The sequence below is a fragment of the Haliaeetus leucocephalus genome, unplaced genomic scaffold, assembly GCF_000737465.1.
Source record: "Haliaeetus leucocephalus isolate CR32 unplaced genomic scaffold, Haliaeetus_leucocephalus-4.0 Scaffold262, whole genome shotgun sequence".
In the NCBI taxonomy this organism is placed as follows: Eukaryota; Metazoa; Chordata; class Aves; order Accipitriformes; family Accipitridae; genus Haliaeetus; species Haliaeetus leucocephalus.
The window spans coordinates 15,561-28,106 of NW_010972698.1; the positions used below are offsets into that span (position 1 = coordinate 15,561).

The 12,546-nt window shown below is 47.4% G+C and overlaps 2 protein-coding genes across 2 annotated transcripts in view; both read left to right on the forward strand.

Moving 5' to 3' along the window:
* The window catches only part of RBM41 (RNA binding motif protein 41), a 10,598-nt gene extending 9,807 nt beyond the window's left edge, over positions 1 to 791 (forward strand). Inside the window, exon 9 of the mRNA XM_010568896.1 lies at positions 659 to 791. The gene's annotated coding sequence lies outside the window, so the exon portion shown is untranslated. The remainder of the gene's footprint in view (positions 1 to 658) is intronic.
* Positions 792 to 1,316: 525 nt separating this feature from the next.
* On the forward strand, positions 1,317 to 11,636 carry MORC4 (MORC family CW-type zinc finger 4). Its single transcript, XM_010569129.1, is given in 9 exon segments — positions 1,317 to 1,521; positions 2,304 to 2,451; positions 2,976 to 3,135; positions 3,314 to 3,447; positions 5,372 to 5,453; positions 5,455 to 5,490; positions 6,191 to 6,220; positions 6,222 to 7,600; positions 9,126 to 11,636. Coding segments are annotated over 8 exon segments (861 nt in total). The 3' UTR covers positions 6,288 to 7,600; positions 9,126 to 11,636.
* The last annotated feature ends 910 nt before the right edge of the window (positions 11,637 to 12,546 follow it).

Sequence of the window (12,546 nt, forward strand, 5' to 3'; positions counted from 1 at the left end):
CGCGGCTGTGGCCAGCCGGGCCGGCACCGGGGCGGGCATCTGCTGTCGCTGTCTCTGCCCCCCCAGATGAGGCCCTGCTACCTGCAGAGCTGCGGCCGAGCAGCTCGGAAAGCAGCGGGCACCGAGGGGAGAGGGGCCCCAGTAGGGGCCCACCGGCCTTGCCCCCGGACAGGGCTTGGTGCACCCTGACAGAAAGCCCATGGCCTCAGGCTGGCCGGGCTGCTACAAGCTGTGGTGTGTTTTAAAAAAAAAAATCCACGCGGATTTACTAAGCAGCCTCTCCGTAATGCGCGGGATGCACCGAGGGGATGCGGAGATCACGGAGATTTTATTTGTAGTTGCTGCGGTGATTGCTGGCTGGATTTGTACAGCTCACCCTCAGCCCCGGTGGCAGCGGTTCCCGTTTGTTGGCGTCGCGGCTGTCCCCGTGTGCTTTGTGCTGCCTGGCTCCAGCACAGCTGCCCCGCCTCACCACTGAGAACGATGTTCCCCGCCGACTGGAGGTTTAGCCAGCGTGCCACCTCCCTTCCCAGACACAACCTTCCATTTGGAAGAGAGGAGGTTTGGGAAACTGCTTTTGCTCCTTGGAACTGACTTGAGGGCAAAGAGGGTTTGGGAGGGACCAAGGGTGAAATACCGTTATTTCTTCTTTCCGTAGACATTGCTTTGCATCACAGTGTGACAGCTAAGCTTTTCTGCATTGACGTTGTGGAGCTCAGGGGTCATCTTTGTCTAACTTTTATGGATAACAAGACAGGAATGACTCCTCACAGACTCTACCGCACACTGAGGTAATGAGCTATGAGCCTTCCCACATCCAGCTGTTGGGCTGGATTCTCCTCTCCTGCAAGCATTGCTACTGCCCTTTGGCTTCTTATCGTAAGCATCTAGCATTAATGTATACACTTCTTACTGCTTCTTCCTTGCCTTCCCAGTACGTAGAGGTGCAAAATAACTGCTCTTACGTGTGTATGCAGTCTGCCTCAATGTGTAATGGGTGGTCTAGGGACTCGTAGCAAACTTTTTGCTTGTCATTAACCACCCTAACATAAACCATTTGGCTCATTGGTGTGCAAAATGTGTAATAAGCAGAGGTGGTACTTCTGTGCTGGGACATAGAGAATGTCTGCATAAAACTGAATGTATGTGCCTGAAGTCAAACCAAGAGTCCTTTTCTGTAGACTTGTGTTACGGATGAGTTTTCCCTCTTGTCTGTCTTACCCTGTGGATGCTGAAATGAGTTATGGCTTTAGTGGATATGTTTACATCATGTTCATCTTTCTATGTGAAGTATTTTTCTATAGCGATGAGAGAGAATGAGGCAGGCTAATGGCAAGAGATTCAGCTTTGCGTTCACAGAGAAGGCTGTGAAGTCTGGCTCCATGCGGCTGGGGAAGGATGCCATCATCTTCACCAAGACTGGAAGGGTTCTCAGCATGGGGCAGCTTTCCCAGACCTCCATGGACTGTGTCTGTGGTGAGACAGTGATTATCCCACTGGTGTAATTCAACTAGCAAAATGGTATCTTCTCTTGGCTGAGTGGCTGAGCTGCTTACCTTCCTCCAAAGGGACATGGGGGGCCAGTGGCACTGCCACGATGCTGAGGGCACAGGCTGCCAGTGGCTGTCCCTTGGCCATGTGTGCACAGCACAATGTTTGGAGAGGGTGAGAATGACTGTAATCAGTGCTGCACCTGGAGAGTCCCTGCGGCAGGCCTTGCTGTTAACACACTGCCATGCAGCATTATTCCTTTTTCCTTGGGCTTGAACTTGTCATGCATCTGCTTGGGGGTGTCTGCTGCAAACCTGGCTCCTGGAAAGCCTTTGCAGTCAGGCCACCGACCTATGGGCTACCTTTTTCTGTCCCTTTCCCCCCACCATGCAGACTCATGTACACATCCCCTGCCCAGGAGCTATGCTCTCTGCTACTTTTCTGCACCTGTAATGGCCTTTGGTGCCAACCGGGCATGCTGGCATACTTCCAGGCTGTGTTTCCTTCATGCCAAAGGGAGCTGAGAACATACAGCTCCCCAGCACTGCTTGTAGATTATCAGCTGGCATGACATTGTTGCCCCCGACTTGGCTTGGTACTTTTAAGTGTTTTTCCTCAAAGCATCCTACTGTCATGTCTGTCCTGGCTCAGTCTTTCTCTGAGACCACCCACCTGTAATCTCTCCTGTGTCACACTTCCCCACAGTGTCAGGCCTGTGGCCAAGTCTTAGCAGCTGGATTTTTTTTGTGCCCTGTGGCAAAAGGGAGGTAGATGGACTGGGCAACCCTGTTCTCCTCAACTGTGGCTTTTAGAGAAAATGGTTGTTACAGAAGGCTCTGTGCCTAGCCTGGAGGCCATCCTGGAGCATACTGTCTTCAACACCAGGGAGGAGCTGCTGCCACAGTTCAGTGCCATTCCAGGCAAAAAGGGCACGCATATCCTCATTGGGAACATTCGCAGGTACGGGGCTGGGACATGTGGCGAGGTGGCAGTGCCCGAGGATGGGGAAGAGCTAAAAGCAGAGACAGCTTCAGGACAGCACCTGGCCTGGGTGGTCTAAGCCTGCTGTCATCCAGCCTGGCCACTGGAGGAACAAATGCAGGGATTTCTCCCGCTTCCCTCTGTATGACTGAGTGCTTGGGGTGCCATGCTGGAAGTTAAGAGATCGGTTTAGTTCTGTCTGTTGCAGGTGTGCTCTTTTTTTCAGGGGAAACAAATTAATACATTTACTTCCTTTTCCCATCTGTGCAATGGAACTTCCATATTTCTGTGTTATTAAGACTGTTCTGAAGTGTTCTGCTCCTTTGGTCTTCTGCACAGAAATACCTGTAATTAAACGACTGACTAATGAGATCCATGGAGTGTGTGAAATATGCTGTTTTATCTGCTCCTCTGGAAGTTCCCTTGGGGTCCTGATACAGAAGAGTAGACCGGGGTGCCGATGATTGTAGACTGTCTTTATTTTTGTGTTTGGTGTTTTTCAGAAATAAAGATGGGGAGCTGGAGCTGGATTTTGATACGGATGAGCATATTCAGATAGCGGACTTCCTTGCAGATGATGGGGAGATTCCCAGCACAAAGGTTCTGCACTCTCAGAAGATGGTTCCAGAGTTTCCTGGCCCAGAACTGGAGTACTCATTACAGGTAAGTTGACAAGGGCTGAAAGGGAGCAGGATAGCCCTTCCCCAGCCTTATTTTGTGCATGACTCACAGGGATGAAAGACATTAAATCCAAAATAGATTTTGGGTTCACCTGGAAAAGACTACATGCAACTAGAATTCTCCTGCCTCTTCTGTTGTGCTGTCTGTTATGCTTTCCCAGGCATACTGCGGTATCTTGTACCTAAAGCCTTGCATGCAGATTGTCCTGCAACAGAAGAAGGTGAACACTCAGCTGATCACCAAGAGCCTGGCCAATGTTGAATATGATTTTTACAAGCCAAGATTCATCATATCGTTCCTGCTACCTCTTGGCACTCTGCTCCCACAGCAGCCTCAGCACACTGCGGGGTTCCAGAACAACCTCACAGCTGGGCTTAGGCCCGTCTGGTCTGATGCATAAAGAAACCCAGGATTTAAATGAATAGAGAGGCTGAATTATCTTCTCCATCCTGTCTTCTGGTCACCTTTGAGAAGCCAAATCCTGATGTGAAGCTTAGGAGGGAGCCCTCGAAGCTGCTTCTGCTGGAGCAGTGGGTGATAGGGCTCAGGGCTCACCTTGTACACAAGGCAGTTTCTGCCATACCCCAAGGCCAATGGGCTGTGTCAGGGGAGAATGAGGTGGACAAAGGCTTGAAGCTTTTGCTGACTGGTCAGTTTTGCTTGGGAAAATATCTGCTGAAATGTATTTTAAATGACAGCATTATTCAATTCAGTGGAAAAAACACTTTATCAAAATGTATAATGAGACCAGAAAAGCCTTTCTTCTCCTCTGTCCTGTTCATCAGCAGCTGGTTGCTGACTTTTCCCAGTTGACTAGAAGTTGGTCATTTGAGTTCCTGGAGCACGTTGATTCTCATTCCCAAAAGCCACTCCTAGGCCACCCCAGCTCTTTGGGAGTAAGATGACTTTTTTGGCTTACCTGCTGACGTCCTTTTGGAGAGCAGTGTCCACAGAGTAGAAAGCAGTATCCCCAAGTAAAGCCAAGTGCAAAGAACAATATACCCTTTAAATCTCTTCCAGAAAAAACTTTGCTTAAGCTGTTTCAAACTACACCTGAGCATCTTTTATTCCCCCTCCTCCTACGTGCTTTAAAGGTCATTTTGTATTGTGAATTTCTGTGCTTACGTTAATATGAAAAGATTGACCAAAGATGAAAAGGTGTTACTTAAATTCTGTACCTACGTACTTGGGAATTGGAGAACCAACAAAGCTGCTTTCCTGCTTTTGTAGCTTCACAGTGGTTTCCATCTGTGTGCTAATGCTCTCTCCAGGGATTGCACAGCCACTGTGTCTTGACATGATTTGCAGAAATGCAGCAGGTTACAAACCTGTAGTGGTAGTGCCCAAGCAGTAGTGGTTTTCCACTTGCTTTCATAGGTGCTTTGGCCTTGCATAGTGGGTGTGCATAAAATGACAGATCCTTGAGATTTGGAGTTTAGCACCTATAGTGTACAGATAAAGTAGCATTGTATTGGAAAGCACGTGATGACTACATACATTGCAAACATATGAGCTCTGACTCTTAAGAAGTAAGCAAATTAAAATATATTTAGACAAAAAGTAGTTAATGAAATACTTTAATTCTAAACCCACAGCTCCCTATCTAATAGCGGTCTGTCTAACATGGAATTTGTGAAACTGGAGTCTGCTGAAGGAGAGCTTGCTCTTCTTTGATGGACCTTAGTATTGTCATTAGTTGTTAAGATTTCTTCAGCCCTGACTGGATGTGCTTGATTTGGTTTTGTAAACATTGGTCATTTATCTTTTAACCACAAGTAGAATTTTTAGTCATGAGTTATCTCATTTGTGATATAGTCCAAGGCAGTTTTCTTTGGCCAGATCTTGCCTGTTCTATTATCAGGGTAATATAAATGCATATCAGAGTTTTTATTAAAGCTATCACCAAGGCATATTTTGACTTGGCAGTGACAGACTGGCTCCGCTCAGTACAGCTGTATCCAACTCCCCTTCAGTCAGTTATGCGTGTTCTTATCTGTGATTGCTGGCTGCATGCATGGGGTTGTTGTTAGCAGGCCAAGGCTGAGCACTTTTTCTGTGCTGAAGAGAGAAGGTGGTGTGCTGAGGAACTCAGTGTGGGTTGCTTGATGCTGCGGCCTCTCTGGAGTGTGTCACTCCTTTCTGTGGAACTTGTGCATCTCCCCCACTCCTCCTCTGGAGCTTCTTGTTTATTTCTTTCTTGACACATTTTCCCTTAGAGCAAAAGGGTGAAGATCACCTTTGGATTCACCTGCAAGAACAAAAGCCACTAGGGGATCATGATGTACCACAACAACCTGCTCAATCAGATCCTATGAGAACGTGGGCTGTCAAAGGAAGGTGGGTAATTGGACTTGTCTGTTACCCCTTTTTAACTCTGAGAGGGGAGAATGGGGCTTTGCAAAGAGCAGGCTTGTCTTAGGTCCTTGCTTCACCGTGCACATTGCATGGTGTCCAGAGTTGAACAAGGAGACCTGGTATATCCCTAGGATCAGATCAGTGTGTGCATCTGCACAATGGGTGCCTGTCCAGGTTTTGGGTAACTAGAGATGGCCAGCTACTGTTCAATATTGCTGTGGCTGGAGGTGCTACCAGAGGATGGGCAGCCTGCCTCTCCTCCAGGGTGATTTCCAGAAGAGGATCCGCTCTGGCAGAATAGCCTGGACTCTGTTGGGAAGTGATCGCTGAAGCATTTGCCTCTAGGTGTTATCTTGCAGCAGCATCTCAGAGCTATGGCATACTTTGGAGGTGACCATCTTTGCCACAGATAATTCTGGTCTGTTAGTTAAGCCAGCCTGTGCTCTGCTTTCTGGAAGAAAAAGCCTCAGTATAATATGCCCAAAATACCTTTGCAGGGGAGTTTGCCAGGTGTTTGTACCTCATATGTGCTGTTGGCATGCAATGCACAGGCCATGGTGTTGCCATCAACCTCTGTATCAGGGGTTTGGAGTGTCAGCGCTCCCCGAAGGACTATTTCTTTTTGTTCTGAGCAGAATTGGCTAAAGCAGCTCTCTCCCTTCATTTCTGGACCCTGGTGCAGGGAGGTGGTGTAGGTGTGATTGCTATAATTAGAATGCAACTTCCTGAATCGAGCACACAACAAAGAGGAGTTTGAAGAAGGCAAAGAGTGCCAGTAAGAGAGACCTGTGCCCAAGGCTGCTGCTTGGAGAGGGTTTTGCTGTGATACAACCTTTGTTCTGAGCACTGCACATGTTCTTAGGTCTGTTTATTGTGAAGTAGCCTCAGATTGGCCTGTTTTTTCCTCCTCTAGTGCCCCTAGAGAGCATGGAGAATTTTGTCCTGAAAGTCTGGTGCAAACATATAGCCTTGGGCTGAGGAAAGGACACATCCTCTGTGTTCCTTCAGCTCATTCCCTCACAAGACTCCGGCCCTGAGCAGACTCCTCTGAAATAAAATGGAGCCTGTGTTCATGTATGCTTTAGCAGAGCCGCCCAAACTGAGAACACACCTATGAAGCCAAAAGAAAAAGTTGAACGCTCACGTGGAGCTCCAGTTAAGGGGTACAGCAGAAGCAGGCAATGTCCTCCCTTCAGGGACTAGCCCCTGCTCTCCTGGGGGTGCAGCACTCCACACTTTGGGAAAGGTTGTACTTGGGGAAAGAGACCTGTAGTCTGAATGTTTTTGTGATGATATTGGCCCATTTTTTGCAGCTGTGGGGTGGGTGATACAGAAGGGCTGTTAAGGTGCCAACCTAAAACCTTCAGTCACAGGTCTAAGTCAAGTTCTGGGGGAAGTGGTTTGTGTTTGCCCTGGTTGTTCCTTGTGCTGCCTGTTGCGCCAGTAGGAGTTGCCCAAAGTTAGCACCTTCTTACGGAGTTCTTCCTTCCAGACAGACAATTGCTGTGCTGGGACAGAAACTCAACAGCTATTGGAAAGTGAAGATGGCACAGATGAATTTGGGAAATGTGGATGTAGCTTGCATGATAGCGTAGGAATCATTTTGCTGCTGCTCTGATCTTTGCCAGCATTAAAAGCCTGGGGGCTTTCCCTTGGCCAAGGTGAGGTGGCAGTGTACCACCACGAGGAGCAGAGGCTGCCGAGGGATGACTGGACTCCTTCCTATAGGGAATTGAGATTTGAACCTGTGGAATTTGGCCTGGTGGTTACTGGGAGGGATGCCACACCATGGGCAGGGTGTCCCTGGGAGAGCAGAGACATGTTGGCTGCCCTGGACCATCCCATGTGCTGTGCCAAATGGGCTGGGATTGGTTTGGGTCAGGTGACAGCACTTGTTCTGAACAGCCTTTTCTGGTGTTTACTCCATGCTTGAAATACTCAGACTGAGCATTAGTTTTTGCAGAGAGAGACCAGACCAGACATGGGTACAATGTGAAGAGTGTCTGAAGTGGAGGAAGCTCCCTGACCAGGTTGACTCTACATTGTTACCAGAAAGCTGGTTTTGTTGTCTCTATCCCCTTCCCAGATACAGGTGGGAGACTCATGAATTGAGTCCTGGATGACTTTTTTCAATGCCATCTCACATCCTTGAAATATAAATGGTTTCTGTCAAATGCTTGACTTCCTGCTTTCCTTCCACATACCTGTGAATGTAAATCTTCATTAAAATAGGCGATGTTAAAATAGGAACATGTTACAGTATGCTTGCTTGAGTCACTGCCTGACCCCTTTTCTCTTGATGCCTTTAAAATAACAGGTTTTGATCTAGAGGAATCTGGCCATTTAAATTATAGTGCTTCTGAAGGATTGGATGGGTTTTAGTTAAATGTGCTGATTGAATTACAGTCAAATGGCAAAACTGCTAATAACAAAATACAGTTTCTTGTTGAGATCTCCTGACCTGTTGGAGAATAAAAAAGCTTTATTTCCTTACCAAGAATATCAGCTTAAATGCTAAGCAGAAAGAACTGGTAGAGTTGGGACTGAGACCAACTGTCAGGACGTTACTGAAGGAAATTCCTTTTCTCTGATCAACAAATTCCAGGGTGCAACCAGTTTATACGGCTGAATTGCTGTTATTTGTTGAAGTTCAGCATTCCACAAAGATAGATAAGATAGCCTTCATGATAAACTATTAAGGAAATCAGTTGGCCCTGGAGGCTGAGGAGTAAGTTTTTATAGCCTAGAAACTAGATAATAAAGACACTTTTCAATAGAGGAGGAAGCTAATACAGGACTGCCTCAATTTAAAGCTCTTTGATACATTAAAAGTGAGTGATCTGGCAGAGGAAGCAGCACAGATTACAGATGGCAGACAGTTCTTTGTCAAGGCAGTCAAACAGACTGTGGGATTCCTGAGTACCTTCAGACTGACCTGGTTCAACTGAGCAATCAGCAAGGTGGTGGCAGACCAGAGCAAGCAAGTAAGGTACTGTAGAAGGAGTAATTAGGATTGTCTAGGTGTACAGATAATTTCAGTTAGTAGTATCATCTGAGGATGGAGACCTAAGAATGTGTTGGACAGTTCAGTGAAAACATCTATGCAGTACTTGTGGCTGCCAGAAAAGTAACAGTTACATTTCTGTTTTAAACCTGTATATGCAGGATTTTTATCTTGTGTTTCAGGACATCACTGCAAATGTATAGTGGTACTTAGAGGGAACTTTTCCAATAGACTGTTTCCACATAACTCATGACTGACAGTTCCTTTCCTTTGAAGCAGCTGGTATTAGTGGTCTATGCTGCCCACATGGGTTATGATGCATTTCTCTGTCAACTCAAAACTGAAGCAGAAATGACTGGCATTATAAGTGGTGTGCTGAACTCTGTCTCATAGTCTGTACTTCATTTTGTCTATGTTATTTTGGGATTCAAGTAGCTCTTTTTCCCTTTAGCCCTTAAGCTAAAGGGAAACTTAAGCTAAGTTTGATTTTTCGGCTGTTCTCTTGATCTTCTTTTATCTGAAATCCTGAAGGATTAGAGACATTGCATAGATGTTCAAACCATGGAGATTTTTGGTGGAAGAGATGAGTCAAACTGTTCTTTCACACACTTAGGCATGCTTGACTGGTCTTGTTGCAGAAGCTGTTTGACACCCTAGGAGCAGGAATACAGTGATGAGGAGAAGAGACCCAGATATAGACAGAAATGCCAGAAGGGGTGAGTATATCCAGTTCCAGTTTGCAGCTCAGCTACCTGGAGCAAGGATGGGGGAAAGAGAGGCATTGGGTGTCCTGCATACAGGAGATGTCTGCTGCTTTTCTCTTGTTGACCTGTTGTTCTCCAGGTGAAAGAACGTTTTACCCCTCGGTAAGACAGCAAGGAGAAACCTGCTCTTTTTTTTCCCTTTTGTTGGTCTAGGGAGCTGGACGGAGAGAGGAAGAGGAGATTGTTATCATCTGGGGAGAGTGTGGAACAGCAAGTGAGGCAGGAGGGAGAAGGCTGCAGGAGTCGGCACAGGGAAAGTCTCGATGCTGGAGGGCTTGGCAGGTTCTCAGTCCTGCCTCACTGTTATTCGTGTTTCCTCCTGTCAAGAGAGATGCCAACATGTGAAGGTGTCAGAGCATCATATAAAATGAGACTTTGATTTTTATTTGTGTACACCTTGGACGTGCTTAAAACTCTTAACAGTAACAGGGGTCAGGGCAGTTCCAGTCCCTGCGCTCAATCTTACCCTGTACTGCCTAGTCCTAGTGTGTTCCTTCCTGGCTCTCCTGGCTAGAAGAGGATGCAGGGAGCTGTATGTTTCCTCTCTTGGGGTTGCAGCTCTGGTCCTGTGTGGCCTCTTTCCCCATTTTCAGGTTAACTGGTTATATTAAAGACTCTGATGTTTTGAATTTTCAGGAGAAGTGTCTTTTGGACATGGCTGCCCAGGATGGGTTCTCCAGGGAGCTCTGTGACACTGCAGCAAGGAACTCTTCATGGCAGTTGGTATTTCAAAGACTGCTGCAAATTGTGAAGCTCCCATTTGGCTCTTCCATTTTGGAATGAAGGTGAGATGAGGCAAGCAGTTCCAGTGCTGGCATGACCTGTAGCGGAACTCGCTGGCACAGTGTGCCAGGGAGTTTTGTGATCTGGGGAAACCTTGCGTTAACGGAGAGACCTACCAGGAGCTGGCAGCTCATGCGAGAGCAGCTGATGAGACCTGGGTGGTGCCAGGAGCAGCCATGGCCAAGCCCCCACAGCTATAAAGCAAACCCCTTCCCAGGTGCCAGGCCGGAGAGCGTGCCATACTCTTATACCAGTACTGGATCGCTGCAGTGAGTACACCTGTGGGAGGTGCACCCCAGCAGAGGAACTCCTCAGCTTAGTGGCAGAGCTCCGGGAGGAGGTGATTAGGTTGAGGAATATCTGGGAGTCTGAGAGAGAGAGAGATTACTGGAACCGCACCCTACCTTTCCTGGGACAGGCCTGTCGGGCAGACAGGACACATGATCTGGAGGATTCCCTATCCTCTCTCCACCTGGCAGAATGTGGTGACTTAAGGGACGGGGGGGAATGGCAACAAGTTCCTGCCTCACGCAGCAGGCACATTTCCTCCATGACTACCCCACCTTCCCAGGTGCCCTTGCATAATAGGTAAGAGGCTCTGCAAGTGGAACCACAGTGATGAGGATGATGGTCCATCGAGGTTGGAGGTTTTGCCAAGGTCAAGTCGGCCTGTGCCCCATATCAAAATTGCTTCCATTAAGAAAAAAAGACAGGTTATTGTCATAGGAGACCCTCTTCTGAAGGTCCAATATGCTGACCAGTTAGTAAGGTCCCCTGGGAATCTGCTTTTGAATGTACTGGAGTCCATGAATGCTGGTCACTTTTTAAGAGCCATCCTTTAAGAGCACAGAACCAGTCAATTCAGAAGTGTTGGAAGTCAACAAAGTGGGGCAGAAGGCCGGCTTGATGAGCAGGGATCTTCTGCTAGAACTTAGGTGGAAAAGGAAGGTGTATGGAAATTGGAAGCAAGGACAGGCAAGACAGGAGGACTACAGAGATGCTCTTCGCCATTGTAGGGAGAAAATTCATGTGGCCAAAGCTTGATTAGAGTTCAAGCTGGCCAGTACTGTGAAGGACAACAAAAAGGGTTTTTTAAAAATATGTTAACAGCAAAAGGAGGATCAGAGAGAACATTGGTCCGTTACTTGACAAGGTCAGTCACCCCACAAATAGGGACGTAGACAAAGCAGAGACCTTTAATGCCTTCTTCACCTCTGTCTTCAACTCCATTGATGGGCCCTGGGACCCCCAGAGTCCTGTGTTGGAAGACCATGGCTGAGGAGATAATAAACTCGCAGCCAAACCTGAACTTGTTTGAGACTTACTGCTCCAGCTGGATGCACATAAGTCTATGCGGCCCAATGGGATTCACCCTAGGGTACTGAAAGAACTGGATGACGTCATCATGGGACCTCTTTCCATTATTTTTCAACCATCTTGTGAGTCTGGAGAGGTCCCTGTCAACTGGAAGCTGGCAAATGTTGTCCTAATTTTCAAGAAGGGTAAGAAGGAAAACCCTGGTAATTACAGGCCTGTCAGTCTTACTTCAGTGCCTGGTAAAATTATGGAGAGTTATTATTCTGGGAGTTATTGAAAAACACTTGAGAGACAATGCAGTCATTGGTCATAGCCAGCATGGGTTCATGAGGGGAAAGTCCTGTTTAATGAACTTCATTTCCTTTTATGACAAGATCACCCATCTAGTTGACCAAGGAAAGTCAGTAGATGTGGGATTTGGGAATTTTAGCAAAGCTTTTGATACTGTCTCTCGCAGTATCCTTCTGGACAAAATGTCCAACACACAGCTAGACAAGTCCATAATATGATGGGTGAACAATTGGCTGACAGGTCAGGCTCAAAGGATTATAGTAAATGGGGTTACATCAGGCTGGCGGCCAGTCACCAGTGGCATTCCCCAGGGCTCAATTTTAGAGCCAGTGCTCTTCAATGTTTTTATAAATGATCTGGATGCAGGAATTGAACGTACTTAAGGAAGTTTGCCAACGATACTAAACTAGGAGGAGCTGTGGACTACCCTGAGGGCAGAGAGGCCTTAGAGAGACCTGGATAGACTAGAGAGCTGGGCAATCACCAATCATATGAAGTTTAACAAGAGCAAGTGCCAGATTCTGCACCTGGGATGGGGTAGTCCTGGTTATACGTGCAAATTGGGGGATGAGAGGCTGGAGAGCAGCCCTACAGAAAGAGATCTGGGGGTTTGGTTTGGCCAAATTGAATATGAGTCAACAGTGTGCCCTGGCAGCCAAAAGGGCCAACCATTTCCTGGGGTGCATCAAGCACAGCATAGCTAGCCAGTCAAGGGAGGCGATTGCCCCATTCCACACCGCACTGGTGTGGCCCCACCTCGAGTACTGTGTGCAGTTTTGGGCGCCTCAGTGTAAGAAGGACATGAAACTATTAGAGTGTGTCCAGAGGAGGGCGACCAAGATGGTGAAAGGCCTTCAGGGCAAGACTTAGGAGGAGCCA